The sequence below is a fragment of the Nanorana parkeri genome, unplaced genomic scaffold, assembly GCF_000935625.1.
Source record: "Nanorana parkeri isolate BGI_ZX_2015 unplaced genomic scaffold, ASM93562v1 scaffold3, whole genome shotgun sequence".
Lineage (NCBI taxonomy): Eukaryota > Metazoa > Chordata > Amphibia > Anura > Dicroglossidae > Nanorana > Nanorana parkeri.
This window is the reverse complement of record NW_017306271.1, coordinates 5,160,307-5,185,983: the sequence shown is the minus strand read 5'-3', so window position 1 is coordinate 5,185,983 and position 25,677 is coordinate 5,160,307. Positions and strand designations below refer to the sequence as shown.

General features: G+C 41.5%; 1 protein-coding gene and 1 long non-coding RNA gene across 2 annotated transcripts in view; one reads left to right on the top strand and one right to left on the bottom strand.

The window, feature by feature from the left end:
* CYTH3 (cytohesin 3) overlaps nt 1-16,181 on the top strand; it is a 125,591-nt gene extending 109,410 nt beyond the window's left edge. Inside the window, exons 10-13 of the mRNA XM_018571864.1 lie at nt 5,591-5,667; nt 12,405-12,476; nt 13,987-14,141; nt 15,937-16,181. Coding sequence (XP_018427366.1) covers nt 5,591-5,667; nt 12,405-12,476; nt 13,987-14,141; nt 15,937-16,009 — 377 coding nt within the window. The 3' untranslated portion in view covers nt 16,010-16,181. The remainder of the gene's footprint in view (nt 1-5,590; nt 5,668-12,404; nt 12,477-13,986; nt 14,142-15,936) is intronic.
* Nucleotides 1,355-20,370, bottom strand: LOC108799985. Its single transcript, XR_001942065.1, has 3 exons — nt 20,195-20,370; nt 16,078-16,082; nt 1,355-1,364 (listed from the first exon to the last, which is right to left on the bottom strand). It is a non-coding gene; the product is annotated as an uncharacterized LOC108799985 (long non-coding RNA).
* Nucleotides 20,371-25,677: the final 5,307 nt, after the last annotated feature.

The following is a 25,677-nucleotide window of genomic DNA, read 5'->3' as shown; positions in this document are numbered from 1 at the left end:
TTACTCCATCCACACAGCTGGAGGAATCTGTTGCACCTTTTCCATCTGACCACAGAAAATTTTGTGCATTTACAACATTTTTTACCGTTGTAATTTTTAAACCTGTAATTCTAAACTAAAGCCATGCTTGCATTAAATAGAGCCCTGCTCTTTTTTCCATTGTGCTAAAGTAATTATAGGTCCTTTCATTTTCTGATTACTTTTACCACACAGTGTGAATTAACCCTCACAATGACAAAACACCAAGATAATTTTTTTTGCCTAGATTCTCCTGCAGTTTTGGCAACAAAGTTGTTTTTGTCTTCACATCTGTTTCAGTGCTTTTAGGTAAGGATTAAAAAGTAAGAATCAGGAAGAGGCCAGTAGGCCGGCAAGGTTTTGTTACCTGCTTTTCTCATTATTCCTTTTACTTTAACCCTCATCTGATTTAACAGATTTCTCAGTGGAAATCATGACTGCTTCCCACATGCAATAATGTTATATGTGTGACAGCCATTTTGCCTTTGTGGCTTATTATCTTGAAATAGAAATACTGATATTCGTAAAAAAAAGTTACGTTTTAACAGCGAATATTTTAGAGGCAGATGGGCTTTAGCGTATGGGTGTTGCCTCATTTGTCAGCAGTATCAGAAGGGAAAGTGCTTATGTTGGCAATACCAGTTACTATTCCAGATGCCATTTTTCTGGTGTGGGTTAAAAAACAGGAAGAATGCAACTGGTACTTGTTACACAGTTGCAACAGTATTCACTAACTCTAATTCTTAAAAGTTTTAAATAACTGCGGTAATCCATAGCAACCGATCAGAATCCATTGTGTACTGTTCTGGCTTCAGCAGCATTAATTCTGTTTTTTTGCTATGAGTTTTTGCACCTAAAGTATATCTAATCCCAAGAACAAAAAGTTAATATACTGCAGTTTACTAGTCCTAGTTTTTTTGGGGGTATTTTGTTTTAAGCTTTAAAACTGAATAAAAGACACAAAGATTCAAGCAAAAATAAACATGGCTCTCGTTGTAAGACAATCTGGAGTTCAGCTTAAAAAAAAAAAAAGATAGTCTCAAATATTGGTTACATACCCCCTGGTACCCGAGTTTTCTGGACTGCAGAGTGGGAGACTTGCTAATGGCTGTTCAGCAGTAGGGTCCAAAAACCTGCAGTGGCGCAATTATGTCAGGAGGAGGGGCAGCAACTAGACTGATCAGCAGCAGGCCTGGTTTCCAGCCATGGATCACCGGCCTTGAAGCAGACCTTTACCCAAATCTTTAAAATAACACCTTAAGAAATGTTTAGTAATGACAATCTACAAACAGATACTTCTAGATAATTGCAGGCTCTATATTCTTTGCATACCTTATTCCTCTTTTCTTCCCCAGTCTTCTGACAGTGGCCATGTTTACTAAGGGCAGATTACTAGCTCTCCTGAAAATCTGTCACGTGACTAGGACTTGTGACCATGCACATCATCTCAGAGGAGGAAATGCCTTTCATTGAGATGAGATTTCTCAGCAATGCTCTCCTGATGACAAGGAAATCCCAGTGTGCATTGTGTTGGCAAACTGAAGTAATTTTGCACTTTCAAAGCAGGAAGTGAATGCTCTGCAAGTGTAAGTATTTCACAATCACAGCATTTTACATCTGACATGTCTATATTATCCTTTATCATCATACATAGAGGGATGCATTGGTAGAATTTGATTTTTGAGTGTAAAGTTCCACTTTAACTCCCGGAAGAGGCTCTAAAGAGGGTCACATGACAGTTGAATCCATTAAGTAGAATAGGCAATAGAGGGTTTTTTCATTGTGAATCGGTGAAAGGGGGCTAGGTAAAGGGTTGAGGGGGCCCATATCTGTCTAGGTGTAAGGGCTCTATAGAATAAGGTACTGATAGGGGGCTAATCTGACACAGCTTGAGGAGAGCTACAGGACGGTTTTGATCGCTGACCTGCACTGTACAGTAGTACTGAAAATTAAGTTCTCTGATCCAAATTGCTTATATATAGCATAAAAGGTTCAATGGCTGCTGTGACAACCTGTAACAACTAACATTTTCAATTTACCCTCAATACATTAACATTAAATATATTTTTACCTGCTGTAGAAAATTATATCTGAGAACCAATATCATTGGTTTTGCTAGGCACTTTTCTAATATAAGCTTTTTTTGTAGAGCACAGTAGACATACAAGATTACTGCAAATTGCAGTGACCATAGCAGCCAGATAGCACATTACTGAAGTTGGATCAGTTCATAAATTAATTCTGATTGGTTGCTGTGTTTGAGGCCAATAATGCAAATTGTAAAGTTGAATGCAATATAGTAAAACCGGTTAATAGTTGTTTCCCACAGTTCAAGTCACTGCTGATTTCTCATGGCTCTGCCTGAACAGCCAATAAGTGCTAAAAATTGGCCTCTCTTTGCAGATCATAACATTGGGAACAAGCCCAAATGTTACCTGACTGCAGCCCTACTGAGTGTGCCTTCTCTCTCGCACAGAAACATTTCTCTGCTATATTGCTTAGCAACAATGCCAGCAGCATGAGGCAGCAGACAGTCTGACTCCGAGGGACCCCGTTCCAAGATAAAGATAAGTACTTAGACATTTGGACCTTTTTTTTATGGCAACAGCAAAGGGCACTGGAGGTAGCACGTATGTGACCCACGCCTTCCTTGTAGAAGGTAGCCGTGGGTCCCATACTACCTTGCTACCTTGTTTTCTTACTGCTTCCCTCCTATAGACCTACAAATCATTGTTTACCAGAAAGTTACAAACCCACTTTGGGACAAATAATCTACTATTGCTCATTTAGAATGAGCAAGGTGCTTGGGTTTATGATGTGGTGATGCTGGTCTTGTTAGCACTTATGCAGTTTTAGCTGCTTGGTGGACAATAGTTTGAGCTTAGAACAGATGTCCAATTAATTTTCTTTATTATCCTGTTATTTAACAGAGAGTATGCTTTGCATTTACATGCATTACATTCACTAAGCATTACAGATTAAGGCCTTATTTGCTTCAGAGTGTTGTAAACGTGTTCTACTATGCAAATGGTTTCCATAAAAATAACAAAGTAAACGCTCTTTCATTCAATTAACTTTGGTTGTAAAAAGTGCTCTCCCCACCACAAGCAGCAAATAGAGCCTAAAGTAGGGAAAGGTACAACCTGCCAGTTCACTAGGTACCTTGGGTACAGCCATTTGTGCTTTGTCTCAGGTTCTAGTGAAATGATAGGCTGTATTGGCTTTCTACAGAATGTATGGGTGAGGGATTTAATTTTATGGTTTGGCTGCTACTGAATTTTAAAACTGAAGCGACCTATCTTCAGAAGTTTTCTTTCGGACATTGTCCTGTGAAAATAATTATACGTTTTCAAACCAAGGCATTGTGGACTTTGTGTATTTTAAAGTAGAATCAAACACGCAATTTTTTTTTTCAATAATGAATCCAAATCAACAAACATTGAACATTGCCAGGAAAGTATTTCTTTATAGTTTTTACCCGAGCACTTACAGTCATCAAGTTTCTGAACAGCTGGCTCCAACTCTTTCCTGTCCAGTACAAGTTCAGTACTTGGACAGGAAATAAGCTGTCCAGCAACCAGGTAGAAGACAAGAATCACCAGCACTCGGTTCAATATGTCCATTTATTTGGACAAATCGTCACAATGAAAAAAGCCAACGTTTCGGGGTCTGACATATTGAATGATATTACCGAGTGCTGGTGATTCTTGTCTTCTAACTTGTGTCTGCACGGCGCCATCCGTGGTCATCAATGCGAGCACCATTATTGTACAGGCCGTGAGCGTTGTGAGGAATGCGGAGGGACTTTCTATCTATCCACATCTGCCCAGCAACCAACCATCTTCTAGGTTGGAGGAGGAGGGAATTGGATTGCATTTGTTGTGTGTTTGTGGAGGCGCACACACATAGGACCCTGTAAGGGAAAGGAGCCACCCTAAAACTGAATATCAGGACCAATGCTCAGTGGACCAGCTGATTTTGCAGGCAGCTAAAACTCTTAAACATCAAGGAGCAGCATTAATTGTAAGTGATTAAATCAGTATTTGAAATAGCCTAAAAACCCTTTGACTTTAATATCACTTTAACAATTAAAAGCAGACACTTGGGGTCTGACTAGTTGCTGTGGGGAACAGACTCCCTCCAGCATATTTACATCAGCTCCAGTGTAAACGAGCTGTATGGAACTGTTCTCTTATTAGGTTTGAAGGAGAAGACCTGGGCTTTTCTGCTTGTAATCGAGAGATGCTTGATCATTATTGAGGACAGGGAAAAGATCTGGTTTTAAGCCTTGCAGACTTGGCTGTACGTGGTGACTCATAGGTATATAATGTGATTTGACTTTTCCAAGAATATGCTCTAACAACATGATGTGTAATGACATTATGCCATAATGAAGTTAAGTCATGGGTAATGGATTCATAAGTATTATGTGGCACAGAAACCGTCAATTGTCAGGAGGGCTTAAACTGACTGCAGTGCTATAAATAACAATTAAACAGTATTAGATATGCACAGTATGTATACTTTTTCACATTTTGAGGCAACCAAAGGCTTTTATACTTGTGGAAGTTTAAACTCCCGGCACGCATATTTGAAGTTAAATGAGCTATTAAAGTCTTTCCACAGCAGAAAATGTTTACCTTAGGTTGTCTGATCCTCAAATATCGAGCACTGGCCAAAGAAGCATGAGTTTCCATAGCTTTTGAACACCATGCTTACAAGTCACGCTCCTGGTCTGCGCTTCCATTGGCTGCTTAATTTGCTGTCATTTTCACTGTTGTGTCCAGACATCCTTTGTTTGTTTTAGGCTTGCATCGGCTTTCTTTGTAATTTTAAAACTGTTATTTCATGTTAATGGTGTTATTAAGACTATTTAAGAGGGGATTGTAGCTTATAGAGGCAGATTTCTGAGCTAGGAATGGTTAAATAAAAAGTTTCTCTCATAAAATTGGGGGGAAAAAGTGGAAGCTGTTCTTTTCTTGTAGTTTAGACTTATCCCAGATTGAGTATGCCCCAGCTAATTGAGATAACGTATGACTTCATGCCTGAGCAGAACATTTACCTCTGATTCTCTTTTGGGAGAGATCCTGGATTGCTTCCAGAGCTTGTCTTAGTTTTGGTCACGCACAATATAAAGGTTTAGTCTCACTGCGTTTGGAAAGTATTGCAGGGACATGAGTAGTTGAAATATTTTATGATACCCAAAAATCCAAAGGGAAATCAATATTTTTCTTCTACCTCAAAGATCCAGGATCAGTGCTTGAGGAATGCCACATTTAATTCAGATTTCCCCATGCACCTGAAGAGTTTATGATTTAGAAATGGTTAGGACTCTGGTAATTTAATAAGAATGTGCTGGACAAATCAGAAACACGTGTTCTTTCGCAGATTACAAGTTTGCTGCAGATGTAATTCAATAAAGGGGTGTTGTGCAGATCTTATGCAAGGTCTGTTTTCAAAGGAATTTAGGGCCCCAGAAGCTTAGAGATTAGTAAGTGGTCATCTGACTAGCTGTGCAATGTGATCATGCTGTACGTGGATTTCTTAATGGTTTGGCCCTTTGTGTCTCCAGGAGGAAGAGTAAAAACGTGGAAACGCAGATGGTTCATCCTGACTGATAACTGTCTCTATTACTTTGAATACACAACGGTAAGTGGTTACCCCATGCACAACAAATACACTGTAGGTGTGCAATCCTTGGGCCTTCAGACACAACAGCAGCCATTTTGCAATGATAACACACAGATATGTTTGTTTACTGGAATGCAAAGGCAAAAGATTGGGAAACGACTTTAGCAAATATTCAAAGGTTTCAGGGTTTTTTTAACATGGCTTTTTGCCTTTTCTTGCATAGGTAGATGAGGGCTAGAAATAATGCAATGATGATGGGGAACACAACTGTGGAATGTCTATGAATGGGAAAAAGAGTGCAAAACTCAGTAACCCTTTTAGCTTTCATGGTAGTCTTTTTTTGTGTAAAATATATATATATATATGTATGTATATATATGTGTGTATGTATGTATGTATGTATGTATATATATAATCTCATACACACACACACACACTTTTTTATAATTTTTAAATCAGCACATCCCTTGTTTAGCTAACTAATTATACCAATAGTACTTTAAGGTTAAAAAAAATGGAAACTTGTGTATAAAATCCTAGGTACCAGTCTAGAATATTATTATACAGGATTTATATAGCGCCAATAGTTTGCACAGCGCTTTACAATATATGGAAGACATTACAGTCACAATACAATTTTTAAGACAAGATGGTAAGGAGGGCAATATGATTAACAATGTATTTAGTATTCCTTATTAAGTCCATTTTACATTACTGGTCCACATATATTGCATCTATCCCTAACTCACAGCCCATTCAAAACTAATATTTGAAGTAAACATGCAGTGAGCACAGTTTTGCTTAGTTGATGTCCAGGCTTAGTAGCATAAGATGTCTACCCTTACCTTGCATCCCTTCTCCACCTCCCCTCAAAATCCTTACACTGCTATTGACTTTCTGGAAGGGCTAACCACACCTTCCAAACCCCCACATGGCAGCTCTTTTTTTTTTTTTGCAATTATACATGTTTGAGAAGAGAGATAACAAATTACTCCAAGAAAATAGGAACATATAAGTGTCAAATATAGCCAATGATCGAGAATACAATCGTACCCATTGATTTGAGCATTGAATTGTGGAAGGTGGCATGTATTTTATTTGGGCGCGAATAGTGGTTCACGTAGTGGTAGTAAGACGGTGTGCATAAGGTAGGAAAGGGCATGTTTGGTTCCCACTTCCAATTCTAGGCATTAGTTAAGCAACTCTGCACTCAGTATTGGTTTACTTTAAATTACATTTCAGATTAAGCCTATTTTGTTAAATAATCCTTTTCTAGTGAGCATGCAAGAAGGAAGGGTAGTCATATCATACAGAGGCATGATCTATGGGGTGGAGATTTTAGAGACAGAGCCCTGAAGAGAAGCCAAGGAGTGAGAACACCAACCAGTGTGCACCTTACTGAAGTAGCAGGTTTAGGTGCGATGAATATTAAAAAAGAACTTCTGATTTTTTTTTTTTGTCTGTTTTGGTAGTGGATGGGAAGGATGTTAAACTGTGTACATACATAATGTGGGTGTCTTGGCAACCAAGCTAAAGACCTTCACACTGGGTAGTCTTGGAGTTGGGAACTATGATCTGCAGTCACTGTCTACAACCAAACCACTGAACCATCACATTCTCAAACAATTCATCCCTACTTAGCTACCTCCTCATGTATCACTGGCCCCTCCCTTTTAGATTGTAGGCCCTCACAGGCAGGGCCCTCATTACCATCTTCATCATCGTCTTGAATTGTATTGTAATGTCTTCCTTATATTGTAAAACGCTGCACAAACTGTTGGTGCTAGGGATGTCCCGATGCCCCTTTTTCAGGACCAAGTACTTCCCCTCATGTACTTGCCGATACCAATTACCGATACTTTTTTTTTTTCTTTTTTTTTACTTTAGGACCCCACCTGGAACTCCTCCCGCCGGACCAGCGCTGACTCGCCGCTGCTCTCCGGCACTGAAGGACATCGTAGGCGAAGAGGAGCATCGCGTCACTGCTGCTACAGGTGGAGTCCTCTGGGCAGTCACCGGCCACCTACATTAGGACCCCACCTGGAGCTCCACCCACAGCAGTGATGCGACGCTCCTCCGCTCAGCCTGCCCAGAGGACCCCACCACGGAAGGTAAGAAAGAAAGAAAAAAGAAAAACAGCGCAAACTTCGGCGCTATGCATCAGGGCATTTTGACAAGTACTTGTCAAAATGCCCTGTATCGGGCCCGATTCCGATGCTAGCATCGGTATCGGGACATCCCTAGTTGGCGCTATATAAATCCTGTATAATAGTATAATAATGCAACATTTAAGGATAGTTTAGCAGGTATAGAGTTAGAGTTCTTGCCTTAGCGTGGCCATACTTAATCAGGTCTGTCATGGAGACTGGCAGGTGATGACAGACCTGCATTTCATGCTTTCAGTGAAGTACTTGCTTGCCACAGTGCTTGAAAATATATGTAAGTGATAACAAGCACCTCCAACACTCCTTATCCCTTTCTTGTTAATCTCTACAATTCTCACTTATTGCACTTGGGTCATTTACTTACAAATATCGGACAGTGTAAGCAAAACCTTATGGTGTATAGGAGCAAGAAAACCGCAAAGGGCTGCTGACATGATACCAAACATTATCTGCAGAAAGCATGCTCCCATCCTGTCCAGCCTTTGCAGCACCAGTGAAGTATTTACAACCTCAGGTGTTCTCACATACTAGCATTTAGTGAATATTGGCCAGCCAGACCATGAACCTGTTTGGTCTCTTTACTCCATTTATCCTTAGTGACATTAAACCCTCAGATTTTTTAATATAAACCAATACTGTAATGTGTGCCTTACTGTAATCCATGGTAGTTTCCCTTCTCTTTGCTGCTCTTCCTTTTAAATCCTCATGTCTTCTCATGCTGGGGGAGAACTTCCCTTTGCAGCTGACTTCCTCTTCCTGTTGTGCTGGCTCAGGTTGTGAACCTACACAGACACCATGTATCCATTCCAGAGACAAGGCAGTCTGCTGCAAACCAGAAGTTCTGCAGAGCATGAGAACAGATACAGATTTAAAAGGAAGAGCAGCAAAGAGAAGGAAACTACCATGGATTACAGTAAGGCACACATTACAGTATTGGTTTATGTTAAAAAATCTGAGGGTTTAATGTCACTTTAAGTGGAGTATGCTACCTACCCATTCTAATAAAAATGTTACTGGTGTTGTGTTGTGAAGCTGCTCTTGTCAGTCCTACCTATTCCATGTTTTTGTGGCAGTGACGAGATGCCAAACTGATAAGGCATCTTATTGCTGAAAGCTCTTATTGACAACACACTCCCTCCCCCCGGTGGGTTATTAGGTTATTTGAAAATCTCAATAGGGTAAAGGAAACCTGTCATAGGAAAAATATGAGGGCTGCCAAAGGTGGCCACTCTTTCTGAAAATATTGGTTGCTATGCTGACCTTCTGCCCTCAATCCTTGGGCGTCCTTATGTGTATACATTTTTCAAGTCGGTGACACTCTGACTGTCATGATCTACATCATTTTTTTCCAGGTCAGTGCCTCTGGAACTAACCAGTGATAGCCAGGCAACTAGTATTTTCAAAGAGAGGCCTGCATGTCAGCCCCTATGTTTCTCTTTTGCAATGTTTACTGTTAAGGGAAGATGTTAGACAGCCATCGGAGTCAGAAGTGAGTAAAATGAATCTACAACTAAAACATGGATTGCATTTGTATGCCGCTTAGAATGCATTTTTATCTGCTTATGATGCATTCTCATTAACTATGCAGAATAAAAAAGCTTTTGAAATGCAGCTGAATAGGTCATGTGCATTTACAGAAATGCTATAATTTTTTTATTGCAAATGCAGCAGTAAATTGCACCTTTTAAAGTCTATGTATACCCAAAAACAAACTGGTGTATATATAGCTGTTCTTGTGTAGTTAAACCCTGATAGCATATTGTTTTCTTTTTACAGCTACTTAGGGGGAAAAAATCACTCTACCACTTCTTCTTCTCAGTGACACTTTCCTTGTGAGTGACAACTCACTCCCTTGCTTGCAGTGTTGCAGTGGTGTTGTCACCTTTTAAGCGCTCCCAGTCAGGACTACAGGGTGATTGGGCAATGGACAATGTTATCACATCCTAATCCCTCCCAACCAATTCACGTCCTCTGTTTGACTGACAGCAGCTCTGGGCAGGAGTAGTGTTATCAGTTTACATCTCTACTAACCTAATGCTAGTGAAAATGACATTTATCTGTAACGCCTCATCCCTTGCCAGCAGCAATGGAGAGAATGATTGTGGTCATGTGACTGCTATAGAATTTTTCATTTAATCTTTTCCGCAGTTACTTGTCAGCATCTTATGGCCTCTCTACTACTTACCTGTTCCGAATTTGTATGCTTTGTCTTTGCATCTGCTTTTAAAGAGAACTATGGGGTAAGTGTTTTTCCCCATAGTTCTCTTTAGGGTCACGGGCCGTCATATACTAACCTCCTCCGGTGACCCAATGCTCAGTAGGCAATACTGAGAGCGCCGCAGCAAGGACGGAGCCCGACAATACTGTTGAGATCCACCCAGCTGCGTGAGTGACAGCGGGCTCTGCCTATCTAGAGGCAGAGCCATCTGTGCCTGCTCCCTCCCCTGTCCGTTGCTCCACTCAGCGCTGGAGGATCGGAAGGGGAGGGGGGAATTCCTGCGGAGAGTGGTGACTAAACGTCACCGCTCACTGCAGGGAGATGATCGTAAAGTGAGCAGATCGGCGGCATGTTTCTGCTCACTTCCCGATCGATAGATCGGTCAGAGGTCGGATCTAACTATGAGGATGAGTGGAAATCACTCCTCATAGTTCTCCTTTTAAGATTCAGACACGGTGTCCAGGATCCTTCTAGATTCCATGACCTGACCACTGGTTTACAAGATCCATAACAGAAATGTGGCTCATTGTCATTTGTTATATGTAAATGTGGCTCACAAATTGCAACTTCCCCACAAGGTCACCGCTGCCGCCCCTCTGCGCTCTGCCGCACCGAGGCCGGGCCTCGTTGGCCTTGTGGGAAATCCGGGCCTGGTTATACAGATATTTGGCTCATCACCTAATTCTAAAATGTTCTGTATAATCCTTATTTAAAAGCATTGCAATGAAAAACATAGAAGAAAAATAGAATGTTGATATGTTATTGAAGCATGAGAGATATAATTGATTCAATCCTGGCTTGATATGACTGTCCCCAAACCCTAAAAGTCCTTAAACAACATATGTAAGGTTATTGTATGATATCTAGTCCAGTTATGCCTAAACCAATGTTTCATAGCCTGGGGTACCACAGGGGTTCCTTTCAATATGGTGGATCATCAACCTTCCCTAGGTCATGACATCTGGGAACTGGTGCAAGGCACATACTATGACAGTGTTACCCAGTGCTCCCTATTATACAATATATTATGGTAATGTTTATATTGTGAATGCTTGGCCATGAGGTATTTACTCTCCCGGTCTGGATAAACAAGCAATATACATGGGACTACATATTTCACACAGTGAATTGGGTAACCATTCAACATGTTGCAGTAAAGTGGGGTAAAACATATCACAGCTCATAGATCTGAATGGGGCCTAAATGTTTTCTGTGCTTGGACATACTACAGCAATATGGCTTCATGGAAGAAATTTTGGAAGTGAAAAATGAATGCACGTTTTTTAGAATTTTCTAAATTGAGATGATGTGGGCAGAGAGTAGAGCACAGTTAGGGGAAAGATTAGAGTGCTGAAAGGAAAAACGGCCTAAAACATTTTTTTGAAAGCCTAAGTGCTTGGCAGTAGGACAAGGACAGGTGAACATAGACAACAGCTGGGACAGTGTAGTATAGTAGTAGTAGTATGGGGGTGGGGGGAGGATAGGGGTAGTTAGTGGTAGCTTAGATAAAGTTTCCATAGAAGTACAGCTGTCCATTTCTTCTTTTGAAAAATGTTTCCCTTCTGCTATCGTGATTGAACACTACATGTGGATAACTAAACCTTTCTTGAAATGCGATATTTGAAAAATGAAATAGATGTCAATTTCTTTCACTTCACTTCAGGGACACATTCATACTGTCCTACCTTCATCCTGGCCTAGAATCTCTCCCAATGTAGCAGATAAAGAAGTACATAAGCTTCTACCTTCGGTGACAACATACACGTGCCAAATATTGTGACTTTAAAATACAAAACAGATTTGATGTCACCTTACAGCAGAATTTCAGTATTCAGGCGGAAACAGGTTTCTCATTAACTCAGAGAAGCTGGAAAGTATTTTTTTCTGTAAAAGCAGATATGTCCGTACATCTGTATGTAGTTACCAGAAGGATAAAATATAACATTTAAACTTTAAAATAGATTTTAAATGTATAAATTCTTAGGGGAGGGGGAAACTAATCACTGGACTAAACCATCTGTTTTATGTTTTGGATTTTTTTTTTTTTCGTTTGCTAAACCTTAGCCTATGTCTACCTCTGGTGGCCAACAGGAAAAGCGCATGGCTATTACAAGTATGTTTTCATGGAGGGAGCAGGGGACACCAGTAGAATCTGTCATTCACTTTAGAGGGGATGTAGCTCATATAAGCCGAAATATGTTGGTATAAAAATATAATGCACAAATATCATCATTTATACATATTTAGCACATCTAAGCCACATTTATTGCTTACAATTACAAATATGATGAGATTTAAATATCTTGATATTTAATCCGTTTTCATTTGGTCACTTTGGTAATGACTAATTATCATATGTTTTAATTTGGCAGGATAAAGAGCCAAGAGGAATTATTCCTCTGGAAAACCTGAGCATTAGAGAAGTTGAGGATCAACGAAAACCGGTAAGACGTCTGATGTTTTTCTTTAAGTAATTCATTATTATGTACTGGACCTTCTACAGTATATAAATGTTATTAAAGACTTGAGGGTATACATATGAGACTGTATTGACTGTATTTCTCTCGGTACTGGTCCTCTAGATGGCTGAAATCTCAATGACCTCTGACAACTAGGAGCAAATCTGAGCAGCCCCATGGCTGAATGGTCACTGTAAGAGTCAATTACAGGGATTGTTTAATGTAACTTTGTCAGTGGCTACAAAGCTACTTTTGCAGTTCCAGATCCCAGGTGTAAACTGCGATCTGATTCTAACAGGAGCTACAGGAAATATTTCGATTTCCTATGGAACACCTAAAACGTTGTGCCACTTCTTCCTCTTCTCTCATTACAAATTTGTTACCAGATTTTTTTGTGTTTTTAGATTTGTTTCACTTTTGTTTTTTTGTAGTGTTGTGTTTAAAAAAAGAAAATCTTTATTTTATTTGTTTTCAACTTTACATTGTGTTATAACAGCAGCATAAGTTTAGTGTTAGTGTTTGGCATGCACTTCTTGTGACATTGATATAATTTACGACAGAACTCATCACAGCATAGCTTACATTTAAAGCTGAACTCCAGGCTGATGTAAGACACAAAAAATAAAGCTCCGTATTCAATATTGAAGCATTATATGTGTATTTTTAAAAGCAATCTTTTAACTGGTTTCAAGATTTAATAATCTTGAAACCAGAAAATCTGACTGTGGGTTATTTTTGGATCATGCCCCCCCCCAGGCTGTACGCCTTCGAGTGAACAACTTGGTGGATTGTGAAGATCAGACACTAGACTACACTGTTTGAGAACGATAGAAAATAAAGAGTGACCGAAAGCCTAGTAAATAAGGCTTAAAGGAGAACTATGAGATGAGTGATTTCCACTCACCTCATAGTTCTAGCCAACCTGTGACAATGAGACTGTCACAGGTCGGCTCAGTAGATCGGGAGGTGAGCGAACACATACCAGGTTCGCTCACTTCTCGATCCTGTCACGGCTCTCTGCCGTGACAGGGGGAGGGGCTGGTTGCCCTCTCCCCGCTCCGATCTGCCAGCGCTGACTGTCGGAACGGACGGGGGAGGGGGCGGGTAGAGCTGGCTCTGCCTCTAGATAGGCAGAGCCAGCTGTCACTCACGCAGCTGGGCGGATCCCGTCATCTACGTCGGGATCCGCTCCGGCTGCGGCGTCTCAGTATACCGCGAGCTGTAGCTCGTGGTATACTGAGCTTAGGGTAACGGGAGGACGCTAGTTTGTGTCCTCCCGTTACCCCAAGGAGAACTATGGGGAAAAACACTGACCCCATAGTTCTCCTTTAAGGATGTAAACTTTTAGTGCAAAAAGCTTTGTGCTGAATTTATATGGATTTTATATTCACAAGGTGGAAATGCAGATCTTATGGAAAGTATTCATTGTGTAATTCATAGTACTTATGCACTTCATTCAGTGACGACCAGCAACTAATCCTCCATTTTGTTTCAGAACTGTTTTGAGTTATATAATTCAAGCCACAAAGGCCAAGTCATAAAAGCCTGTAAAACAGAAGCTGACGGGAGAGTAGTTGAAGGAAATCATGTTGTGTACAGAATATCGGCACCTACTCCTGAAGAGAAAGAAGAATGGATAAAGTCCATAAAGTGAGTTTTCATTCATTGTAGATGTGAATCCCTTTGTGTAACCTGGTGTAGTAGGGCACAGTGTAGTCCTCTGCCTTTATAACTCACTGGCCTTGTATGTGAGATCAGTTCACAGTTTGCACGGCCATTTTATTTTTGGATGTTCTGATGAAGCCACTTGTCTGCCTACATACGTGTCCTCCTAAATTTAATTAGGGCTTGTTCACACCAAGTGCGGAGCAGATGCAGAGCAGTTACAGACCGCATTAAAAATGCATCCAATGTATTCCAATTGTATTTTGGGCTCTAGTTCCAGGGCGTGTGAAAAAAACTGCAGCAAGCCCTATTTTTTTCTACTCTGGAACGCACACCAAAATGCAAACACATAAAAAGATGCATGCAAATGCCCTGAAACGCACTGTTTCTTAAAAACGGCCCGGAAAGCGGCAACAACTCATGGTCCAGATTTGGTGTGAACAAGCCCTGAAGGTGGTCACTCAAATTACCTCCAGCACAACTTATTTTAACTGAATAAATACATGTTAAGAAAAAAATGTATAGTGGAACTCCGGGCAGTTTATTAACCCAGTAGTGATGTAGGGATCAATGGGAGGAACCAGAGAGCACAGCAGGAGATCGAAACTCCCTGGATTTGTAGGTTCATGGATCAGCTTTGGGTTAAGAGTTCTCTGCATTCGAGTTGCATTTAGTGGGAAGTTAGTATTTGCGATTTCCATTGCAAGGCACTCTTTAATTTACACTTAGTCCTTAACAACAGATTTGCTTTAAAGTGAAGCTGTGTCCATACCATTCATTTCAGCAAAAATCTTCCCAAAGATTTAATGTGTATTTAATGGATTTAATGTTATTTATGTTTAAAAGCCTCCTTGTGTCGACATCCAAAAGCCCGCTGGGTGCTGCTGCCTTGGATGTGATGTCTGCAGCCCCAACAGACTCGGAGAGATCCTCTAAGGCTATAGTATTCCCCTTTGCTGTTCCCCCAGCAGCTACATCAAAGTTTCTAAAAGGAGATGAAGGCCGGTGATGCTGGGCCAGCACAGAGAGGATTTAGACACTCCCAGTAGAGGAGGGGGCTGTGCTAGGGATTTTACTTTCTCAGGGTAGTCTAATTTTCTAGCGTCTTTAAAGGCACATTGCGAGTAAAACAAAAAATATGTAAACGAAAACCTTGCAAGTATTTTTTTTCCCCCCCATATACTTTGTTAGTTTTTTTTTCTCTGCTTTTACCTGCATTTTCTGAGTTGGTTTCTCTTTGATTGCTAATTATTTGGCTTGATTTGTTACCTGGGTTTGCTTTCTATTGTCTGCTGGGACATAGTATGATAAAAAAAAATCTTGATGTTAAAACTTTTCTCTTTTTATTGTCATATATATATATATATATATATATATATCTGAATATGTAAAGCTGGCCATACACCTATCGATTTTCTGCAGATTTTCTATGGCCTGATGGGAAAAATGCAACAGATTCCTCCATCTACACTAAACTGTGTGGATGGAGGAATCTCCCACTGGACCAAGCTTCAGTATCTTGCTAGTCGGCCCAGCTGGCTCTCAAAATACCTGAACAATGCCTGCATCCAATCAGAGTGTTCAGGTATTTTGAGAGCCAGCGGGGCCGACGAGCAAGATACTGAAGCTTGGAGATTCCTCCATGCACACAGTTTAGCATAGATGGAGAAATCTGTTGCACTTTTTCCATCTGACCATAGAAAATCTGCAGATAATCTATAGGTGTATGGCCAGCTTTAGACAGGCAGAGTTTTTTAATAATCTTTTTCTTCTCCTGCAGAGCGAGCATCAGCAGAGATCCCTTCTATGACATGCTGGCAACAAGGAAGAGAAGAATTGCAAACAAGAAATAGCCCAGGTTATGGTTACGCATCTTACAAGATTTTCTGAAAGTATCTCATGGTCAAGTCAATGGACCAACTTTACCTTGGACTTCTGTTGCCACAACTGGCTTCACAAGGGTCACCGGGGGTGTCTGCCAATACTGAATTATCAGTACCAACCCGGACATTCAAATCTTTCTGTGCAGACTCCTGCAATATTTTTGTTTTTTGTTTGTTTTTCTCTATTCATTTCACATGAAGAATAGGCATCATCTTGTCAAACAAATGGCTCATTAGTATGTAAATATTTCCCAATACATATTTGTTAAAAAGGCAACCAAAACACTAAATCTCTATATTCATAGTGGAGAGCTCTATGATTTAATCTTTACTCAATCGAGTATTTGCTAGAAGGGCAGCTATATAGATGGTACGGATCACAGTGGACCAGGCAAGCTGCGAGCATAGCATTGCATGTTGGTTATGTTTGCCACAGGAAACTTCTAGCTGGCCTGACTTGTACCTTGCCGAGAACAGTTCTTGCCAGTATAGCCACTTGATTGTATTTTTCTGCATCTCAGGCAATGGGACTGGCTCACTTGGGCCTCCAAACTTGTCTTGAAATAGCCACTGAATATATTATCTATAAGCTAATTCCTCCATTTCGTCCCCTGTACAGGTTCTCTTTTTTTATGATATATTTGTTAAGCCTATATGTCTATAGGCTGATGCTGGCTTATGGTAACTGTATTTGTAATAGTCTAAGCCAGTGGTGGCGAACCCTGGCACTCCAGCTGTGCCAAAACTACAAATCCCAAGATGCATCTGCCTCTGGGAGTTATGTCTGTGGCTGTCAGAGCCGTGCAATGCCTCATGGGACTTTGTAGTTCCAAAACAGCTGGAGTGCCAAGGTTCGCCATCACTGGTCTAAGCAGTGGGAAGCCATACCTGTGAATGGGAAGAACAAGAAAGTATTATACTGTACAGTTTTCCAGAAGGACGATTGCAGTCATGCATGATTGAACAGTGCAGTATCTACTCTGCTGCACCAAATGACAGATTCTGCCTTAAACAATCCAATGGTGTAAGTTGCCTAAGGGCTGCAGATGCCTTTTTTTTCTATCTTCTGTTCAGTCCATCAGATGTTTCAGCAAAGCGCAGTTTCACAGAGTGTTTCATAGTCCTTTGACCTTACTCCATTGGGCTCAGGAGGTCAGGTACGATATCTCATTCATAGACCTCATATGAGTCGTCTTCGTTCCATCTATACCGTTCATATACATATAACTGACTATATGCAATTCTCACTAATTGTGTGGTCATAATGAGTTTTTGCTACAGGAGGCCTCTTTGGGTACTAATCAATGTTGGGGGGAGGGTTCTTTTTTTAGGGTAGCTTTATGTAAAGATGGTAGGTAAACAAATGTACAAAGGCATTCAGCAAGTGTTTAGGAAGGAGAATCACAGTATTAGTATATATACTTCTTTTTATCATTTACAATGTAGCACAGTTCATAGGGACTGATGTGTAGGAGTTGAAGAAGAGTAGGAGCGGAGTTGTTGCTCCTAGAATGCTATGAGATTCTTTGGTGCAGAGTAAAGTGGAGGGCTCTGTCTCTCCTATATCTCCAGCTCATGATAGAGAAGGACTTCAGTTTCTATGAATAAAGTCCAGCCATCTTAAGGTTTTACTTCCTTAAAGACTTTGCTTAGTTTGAGGCATATCCAGCAGGTCATTTTTGTTTGGCATTCTAATGTGATTAAACTTGCATTCTAGTTGAATAGCTTCAGTTGTCTCCCAAGTAAAAGATTTTGGAACCCATTCCAATCCTGATGCAGATAATGCCCCCCATGTTTTAGTGTGCAGTCTTATTACATCTGGAACAGAGTAGTTTAAACCAAGCCTGTGGCCTCATAAAACCTGATGCCTGGGCTGTGCAGTACGGAACTCCAGGTGTCTGCGTGCATTTTTTTTTGTGTATATGAAGAACCCCTAAAAACCTGGGGTTCTGTGTTACTCAGATTGTAGCCAGACCTCAAATGGTTGTAGTGTGCGTTTCCTTCACCCCCCATGCATTCCTACTGGCCATCTCTCACATTTTATGACCAGTAGAAAGGCATGAGTGATGGAAGGGGACAGGCCATAGAGCATCTATGTGAACAGTGTGTGCAATTTGCATGATGGATTGACCTAGGGTTGACTACAATATAGTCCGGGAGCCAGGTTAAGAGGCTATACATTAGTTGCACCCCTTTTAAAATGACTCCATTGCATAACATCCATTGAATGTTGAGGTTTCCCACATTTGAGTGCCTACCTCATGTTTAGGGTGTACTACACAAACCAGAGGCAGCCATTTTGTAAGCTTTCAGCTATAATTAGCAGCTGGTTAGTGATCTCACCGAGACCTAAACGGTATCTTGGCTTAATGATGTCCATTATGTACATATTGGTTTAGCTTGCAAAATGGCACAATTGTATTGTGTGTTCTTGCTACGTGATTTGTAAGGAAAGGATTACCTGTAGTTACCTGAGATGAGGTATCTTCATTTCATCAGACATCTGCTCCAGTAAATGCATTAGCCATGTCTTTCATAGCTCTGGAACGTGCATAATTTTTTTCTTTCTGCTTAGAACTCTCTTATAGGTTAAGGTTAGAGCTACACAGGTGGTTGAGGGATTTATCTGCTTCTGTGCAATATCCTCATTTTCAGTTCATTAAATTGAATGTGCTCCTAATTATATGAGGGTCAAACCTTAGAAAGCAAAGAGATTTAATCACTTATGTAGCCCTAGCCTTAAGATGGCCATACACTGCTTCAATTGTGGCGGATTTCCTGCTGAATCGGCTGAAATTCAAGGCATGGACGGCCCTGTTTGGACCCCCCAGCTCGCCAAAAGTCACTTTATTGTACTCCGCAGTCACTGAATACAATAGTCGGTAGCAGCATTCCTCATCCACGTTGTTTAGCGCTGATGTGAGAATTAATGGGTTTCTCCTCATCCGGCAGTACAGATCCAGGGGTGTCAAACTCAATTTAATCATGGGCCGCATCAACATTATGATTGCCCTCAGAGGGCCTGTAAGTCTATACAGGTATTCCTCACTTAACGACCGAGTTCCGTTCCTACGACCAGGTCGTTAAACGGATTGGTTGTTAAGTGAGGAACTCTATACAGTACTGTATAGCGTTACCGATGTACAGTACCGAACGGTGTACTGTACATCGGGCAATGGAAATACTTACCGGGACCCGCAGTGAAGATCGGAGGACGTCACTTCCGCCGGCGACACGGCGCGCTGACGCGCAAGGTCGGAGGTCGATCGGCGGTCCGTCGTAAGTGCGAGTGGTCGCAAAACAGGTAAGTCGGTAAGTGAGGAACATCTGTATAAATGTATCTAATCTTTATCATAATTGCCTCTGCATTCGATTATCACTGGTTTTAGTAATAACTTAATACCTAGATCTGAAAGAAGAAGTCTAGGAAATGGCCTGGTGGGCCGGATTCAGCCCCTGGGCCTTGAGTTTGACACATGTGCTGTAATGACTCTTCTCTTAGGTGCTCACACTCTGACATCGTCACATACATTGCGTGATGAATAGTCCTGCATTGTACATGAGGATGGTGAGGGCCAAACCACAACCCGGAGCCTCAGAGAGAGAAGAGGCAAGCACCGGAAGCCTGCCAGAGCGAGGGATGAGTTAAGTATTACTCCTTTTGCCAGTATATCCTCTTGATTGTATTTTCTGCATCTCAGGCAATGGGACTGGCTCACTTGGGCCTCCAAACTTGTCTTGGAATAGCCACTGAATATATCATCTATAAGCTAATTCATCCACCCCCTACCCCTAGACTTAATGAGCATTGCAGTGTGACAGGACCTTATTGCAAGGTTTGTTTTTTTTTAATTTCCGGAGTTTAGCTTAAAACCTGGTGACTCCATTCATGTAGGACGTCATTGGATTCAGTCTTCTGCCAACTCCACATGCTAAGCAATGTGGTCTTGGAACGCAGGATGGGGGTTATCCATTGTTACTGTGGACAGTCCCAGCAGAGGGAGCATGTGGTTTACCTCAACATGTGGCATGAACCACTGCTGAATTAAGTATGGCATCCCCAACATTCCTGTACTGCAGATCGTTCAGAGTGCCGTGCAGGATTTTTCTACTTGGCCAACCCTGCTATATAGTTCATGTTAAGAAGGTGTGTACTTTAGAAGGCATTACATATTTGAAATGTCACCACTTCATCATGTCAAGGGGTTGCTGGGGGAGCCAGTGGGCAGATGTACTTTCCTCCCTAAATCATAGTTCTGTTTTTTGCCATGTTGCCTTTTTCCTTTATAAATGATTCCCTTCCACTGACCAGCATTTATGTTTTCAGACTTTCCTTCCTGCAAAAAAAATATATTAATAGAGAAACTCTATCATTTTCAAGATTCAGCTGGCCTAAATCTTGTACTCAGAAAACAATTATTGGTACGTTTTTTAAGTCCTGCTTTTGCAATACAGCATTTGTATTTGAGAAACATTCCCTGTTTGCATTGTACAGCAATGCACACTGGGAGAACCCCTCCCCGTTTTTCTTGCCGTGCTCTTAGGTCATTTATAGACCGGAGGCTACCGTTCAAATATTCTGCGTATCATTCTCCTATTTATTTTTTAGTATCTTCAGAATATTTGTATCTGCATTGAAATTTAATTTTAAAGAAATGTAAATATTGTACAGTTGTATATTGGCTTATGTGCAAAAATGTAAACCCAATTCTTTGCATGGAGAATTCTGTATCTTTTCAGAGTACATAACTCGGTACAAATGATTACTGGAAGTAAAAAAAAACTAAAAAAACTGCAAACACTGTTCCCTTTCTTGGAATATAATTAAAGTATATTGTTCAAAAATGTCTGGGGCCCCTTGATTTTGTTTTTATTCGATTTTTGACTGACGGCCTGCAGGTATAAAGCTGTTCAGAACCCAGCATCCCCCTAAAATGTACTAGGTGGCCATTGCTGAGCTCTTGCTGAAAAGGCTAAATGCCTGGCTGTGTCTGTCAATACTTTGTCGGTGACTTAGAACAAGTATGGAGCCAATGAAGAGTAAGGTTGGCTACTCATCTGCATGTTTGTAGTATTTTAAGAGAGGTCACCAGTGGTTGCTTCCATGTATCTATCAGTCCTGGATAAAGTGAACCTGTTAGGTTTTTGATGGCATCTGTTCCCCCAAGTGGACCAGGAGACAGGTAGCATCAAACATTGACAGGGTTTAATCCTTCCCCAATAAAAGTGATTTGATTGCGGTCTATCACAGTGATGCCAAAGGAAGTGATGGTAAACCTTCCCAGTGGGAGTAAGGACAGTAATAAAACCTGACAGGTTTAACCTTTTCCAAATTCCAAAGTTCTGGCTGGAATTCTGTGCTAAGTTCATGCAAATTAATGTGTCAGTGTGTAGCAGTTATTGCTTATTTATTAGTCCCAAAGAGACCACAGTACTCCGGACAATGGCTTCATCTTCTTTTCTCCCCAGAGACCAAGATGCTGACCCGTAGAGGGCATAGTTCGGTAACCCCTGGAGCCTGTACAATAACCTTTTATGTCAGAAATATATAGATAAGCACCGGCCAATGCCTATTAATGTGTGCTTTTACATTTTAAGGTGCCCATACACTGCACGATTCTCGTACGAGAATCGTGGGAAATCCCGCTATCGTACGAGAACCGTGCAGTTTGAATGAAGACGTGCGACCGTTTCTACTGTACGGTCGCACGTCTTTTGTCTAAGGAGCATGCTAGAAAACCAGCCGAGAATCGTATGATTTTCGGCTGGTTTTTAGCATGCTCGGGAGACAAATGCCGCACGCGCACACTGCCCGTTCAGCATTGCGGTCATCGGAAGCCCGCCCCTCGGGGGCGAGCTTGCGATGATCGCAAGTACGATCTGCCTGTCCAAGATGGGCAGATCGTACGTTTTTTTTAAAGTACTTTACAACCCTGGCAAGACAAAAGTCTTGCCAGGGTTGTAGAGTGTATGGACACCTTTTAGACAGGCTCCTTGAGATTTTGCATACAGTACTTTTATTGGGTACAGGACCAGAATGGTTACAACTAGGTCTTATTTTCGGGATAGGTCTTATTTTCAGGGAACTGGGTAGGTAGACTTTGCACAGCGCGTATCTTATCCAGACAGCGCAAAGACATTTCCTTGAAATGTTTCGGAGCCGTATATAAGGAGGGGAGAACGATGTCCTGGTTATGATGGAAGACACCTTAGTATGAAAGGAGGCCTTAGGCCTCAAGACAACCTTATTTGTGTAACACTAGGAAGCACTCTAGAGGATAATAGATAAGGAAGCTCACCAGCACTCGTGAGATGAAATAAATCCAAATGTTTTTATTAAAGAAGCATGTCACAGCAGCCAACATTTTGGAACCACACAGGCGCTCTTCATCAGGGCAGACATGGTGCTGTATGGGGTGCAGGGGACATCCTTGTTTTATCTTTACAGGATAAGGCCACTAACTCAGAGGTGATAGCAACGAAAAGTCACTTCCAGGACTCCTTGTTCTTCTTTAGGCCCCCTACAGAGCCACCTTATCAAGTCTGTCTGGGATTAAATGAAAAGACAGAAGGATATGAGGCAGCCTACATACATAGAAGATCTGTAGTTAGTTCTCCAAGATGTTTGGAACAACGTACCTGCCGAGGTCCTTCAAAAACTGCGTGCAAGTGTACCTAGAGGAATTAATGCTGCTTTAAAGGCAAAGAGAGATCACACCCCATATTGATTTGATTTTCTCTTTTGTTCATTTTGTTAATTGATAAAATAAACGATTAACACTTATTTCTGAAACCATTCTTACTTTACAGCATTTTTCACACCTGCCCAAAACATTTGCACAGTAATGTCTTACTTGAAATACACTATTTTTTGCTTCCTGTACTCTTACAATAAGTATAAGTATAAGTTTTCTTTTAACCACCTCCGGGCCCGGCCGTAGTAAAAATAACTGCTGCTGGTGAGTGTGGACGATCCCCTTCTCTCCCTGGATTCCAATTGGTTGCTGGGGAGGGAGGAAGACCAGCTCCTCTCCCAGACTGCTGATCTGCCACTGGGGAGATAGATTGACTTCCTCTTCTCCCTGGAACTTCATGTGCCTTATAGTAAAAAATAAAACCCCCCAGTGGTATTTAAATACCACCAAAAGAAAGCCCTATCTGTCCCCAAAAAATGGTATAAAATTTATTTCAGTACAGCGTTGCATGACGGAATAAACTTCAGTCAAAGTGCCACAGCGCTGAATACTGAAAAATGGCCTGGACAGGAAGGGGGTCTAAACACCTGGTCTTGAAGTGGTTAAACAGCTAGCATTTTCAGGAGGCCAGCTAATGTAGCCAAGAAACTATTTTCTTAGGCAATAGAATACCATTTCAAACACAGAGGAACTCAACTTCAAGCTATCGCCGGGCCCGTAGGAGGGGCAATGGAGCCCGGGAAGCATGGCAGTCGGCTCTACAAGTTTAAACAGAGTCCCGGCGGCAAAAGTCGCCGGGAGTCTGTTTAAACAGCCCCGATGCTGGCGACATACACTGTACGTCATCAGTCACGAAGGGGTTAAGGGATACAGGAATTCTTAAACCTTTGGGTTATGCTAATGGCTACAGGAAGATTGGATACTGGCAAAAAACCTATGTAGTCCACCCAGGGTATAAGCCCTCCCACTACTGTCATGCCAAGTGTTGCAGTAAAGTAGCGGCGAGAGCTTGTACATAAAGGGGGGAAGAGGGGTGAGACCTATGTCCCTCATGGGATTCTAAGAAAATGGGGAGTACAAAAATCCTATTTTCTTTCTTATCCACTGAGGGACACAGGAAGTCTTAAAGCTTTGGGATGTCAAAAAGCAGTCCAAATGAGTGGTGGGCAACACAGCAATCACTAACAGGAGCAACATAACAAAAAACTGCAGCTCAAAGAGCAGTCTGAAGGTCCGTGTAACCAAAGCCTAAGAGGTGCTCACACACCTAGTAAAGTAAGCCTGAACATGAAAGGGCAAAACCCAGTCTTTAAGAACATAATTGTGAACGATGGCCTGTCTCAGCCAACTAGAGAGGGTTGAAGGAGAAGTCGGGGTCACACGTCTGAGGCCCATCTGGAATGACAAAAAGGAAATCGGTCTTTTTGAAAGAAGCTATTGCCGAGAGGTAGACTCACTCAGGCCAAACCACATCCAGACGATGGATGGAAACTTCCTTTTGATTAGCATGAGCTGGAAAAAGGGAAGAGAACAATGTTCTGGATAATCCGAAATGTAGAGACTACCTTGTGCGAGAAGGAAGCCAGCTCCAGCAAGTGTTAGAGGGTTCAGGATCCACCAAAATCCTTAATCAAATATATTGTCTGGTAGAGCCCTCGCTGACGGTTCCCTCAGCAGGAGGTCATCTACTAATCCCCCACAATGGGGACGCCAACAGAGCGCAAAAGAAACAACATTGTAGCGGTTACATTGACTGATGCGTTTTTCTTTCAATACAAAAAAAATTGAAAATTCCCCATGAATAGAACTCTATGAGCACAGTTACAAAAAAAAAAAAACCCCATTAGTCGATCAGGAAGGATTTATTTTTTTCCCTGTTGGAGCAAATTAAATTATACCCAGTCAACAATCTCTGGCGTTTACTAATAAAAATGTTAGTGACACTGAACTCACTCACATTCAAGTCCACTATTATCATTAGATCCTCAAATCATCTGAATTGGTGCCGACACTGTCCTTCCTTCTGGAGGGTGGCTTATTCCCCTTGGTCCCCGTGTGTGTTCTAAAGTAGCCACCTCTCCAACCTCGGTCCCGTGATGGACTATAATCTCAATACAAATGACTGCAAATAGTAAACTAAACATGAGATTGTAGTTTAATGATACCCTAACCTGGTAGTACAGAGGCCCTACAACAAACCGCAGAACATACTGGTGCTCTGAAAGATGGGTTCATACAAGTAAGCATCTTTTATGTCCACAGAAGCCTGAAAGTCTCGCTGATGAAGAGTTCAATGAATGGGATGAAGACATTCAAGTCTTTAAAGGTCCAGGATAAGGCAAACACCCCCCTTTGGGTTTTGGGACAGTGAACATGTTGGAGTAAAACCCCTGAAACATCTCTGCAGCAGAGACCTGAGCTATGGCACCTTGGTCCAGAAGGCCCAAGAGTCCCATGGAGATCTGCTAGTCTGGAGAGAGGAATAAAATATATTACCGTAATTATGATCCTCTAGGGCGGGGCGCCCACAATTTTTTGCGTTAAGATCTACTTTTTATATGACCAGCTCAATGCGATCTACCAACGAATGGCACCGCAACACACCTCCTACAACAACAACAAAACACAGGGTAGGTGTGATTGCCATAAACGCACTGTACTATTATGAATGGGCCCTTAGTTAGACCTAGCACTCTTATCAGAGGAGGTAAACTATGGGACTATTACCTATAATGGTAAAATAAAACCTACCGTGTTTCCCCGAAAATAAGACAGTGTCTTATTTTCTTTTTTGCACGAAAAAAAGACACTAGTTCTTATTTTCGGGGCATGTCTTACCTGGCTGGGGGAGGACTGGACGAGGTCCCGGAAGGTGGCGTGCTGTTATGCCGATTCCATCGGGCGGGCGTGTGGGCGGGAGCTGCGGCCGGGGTGGGAACGGCC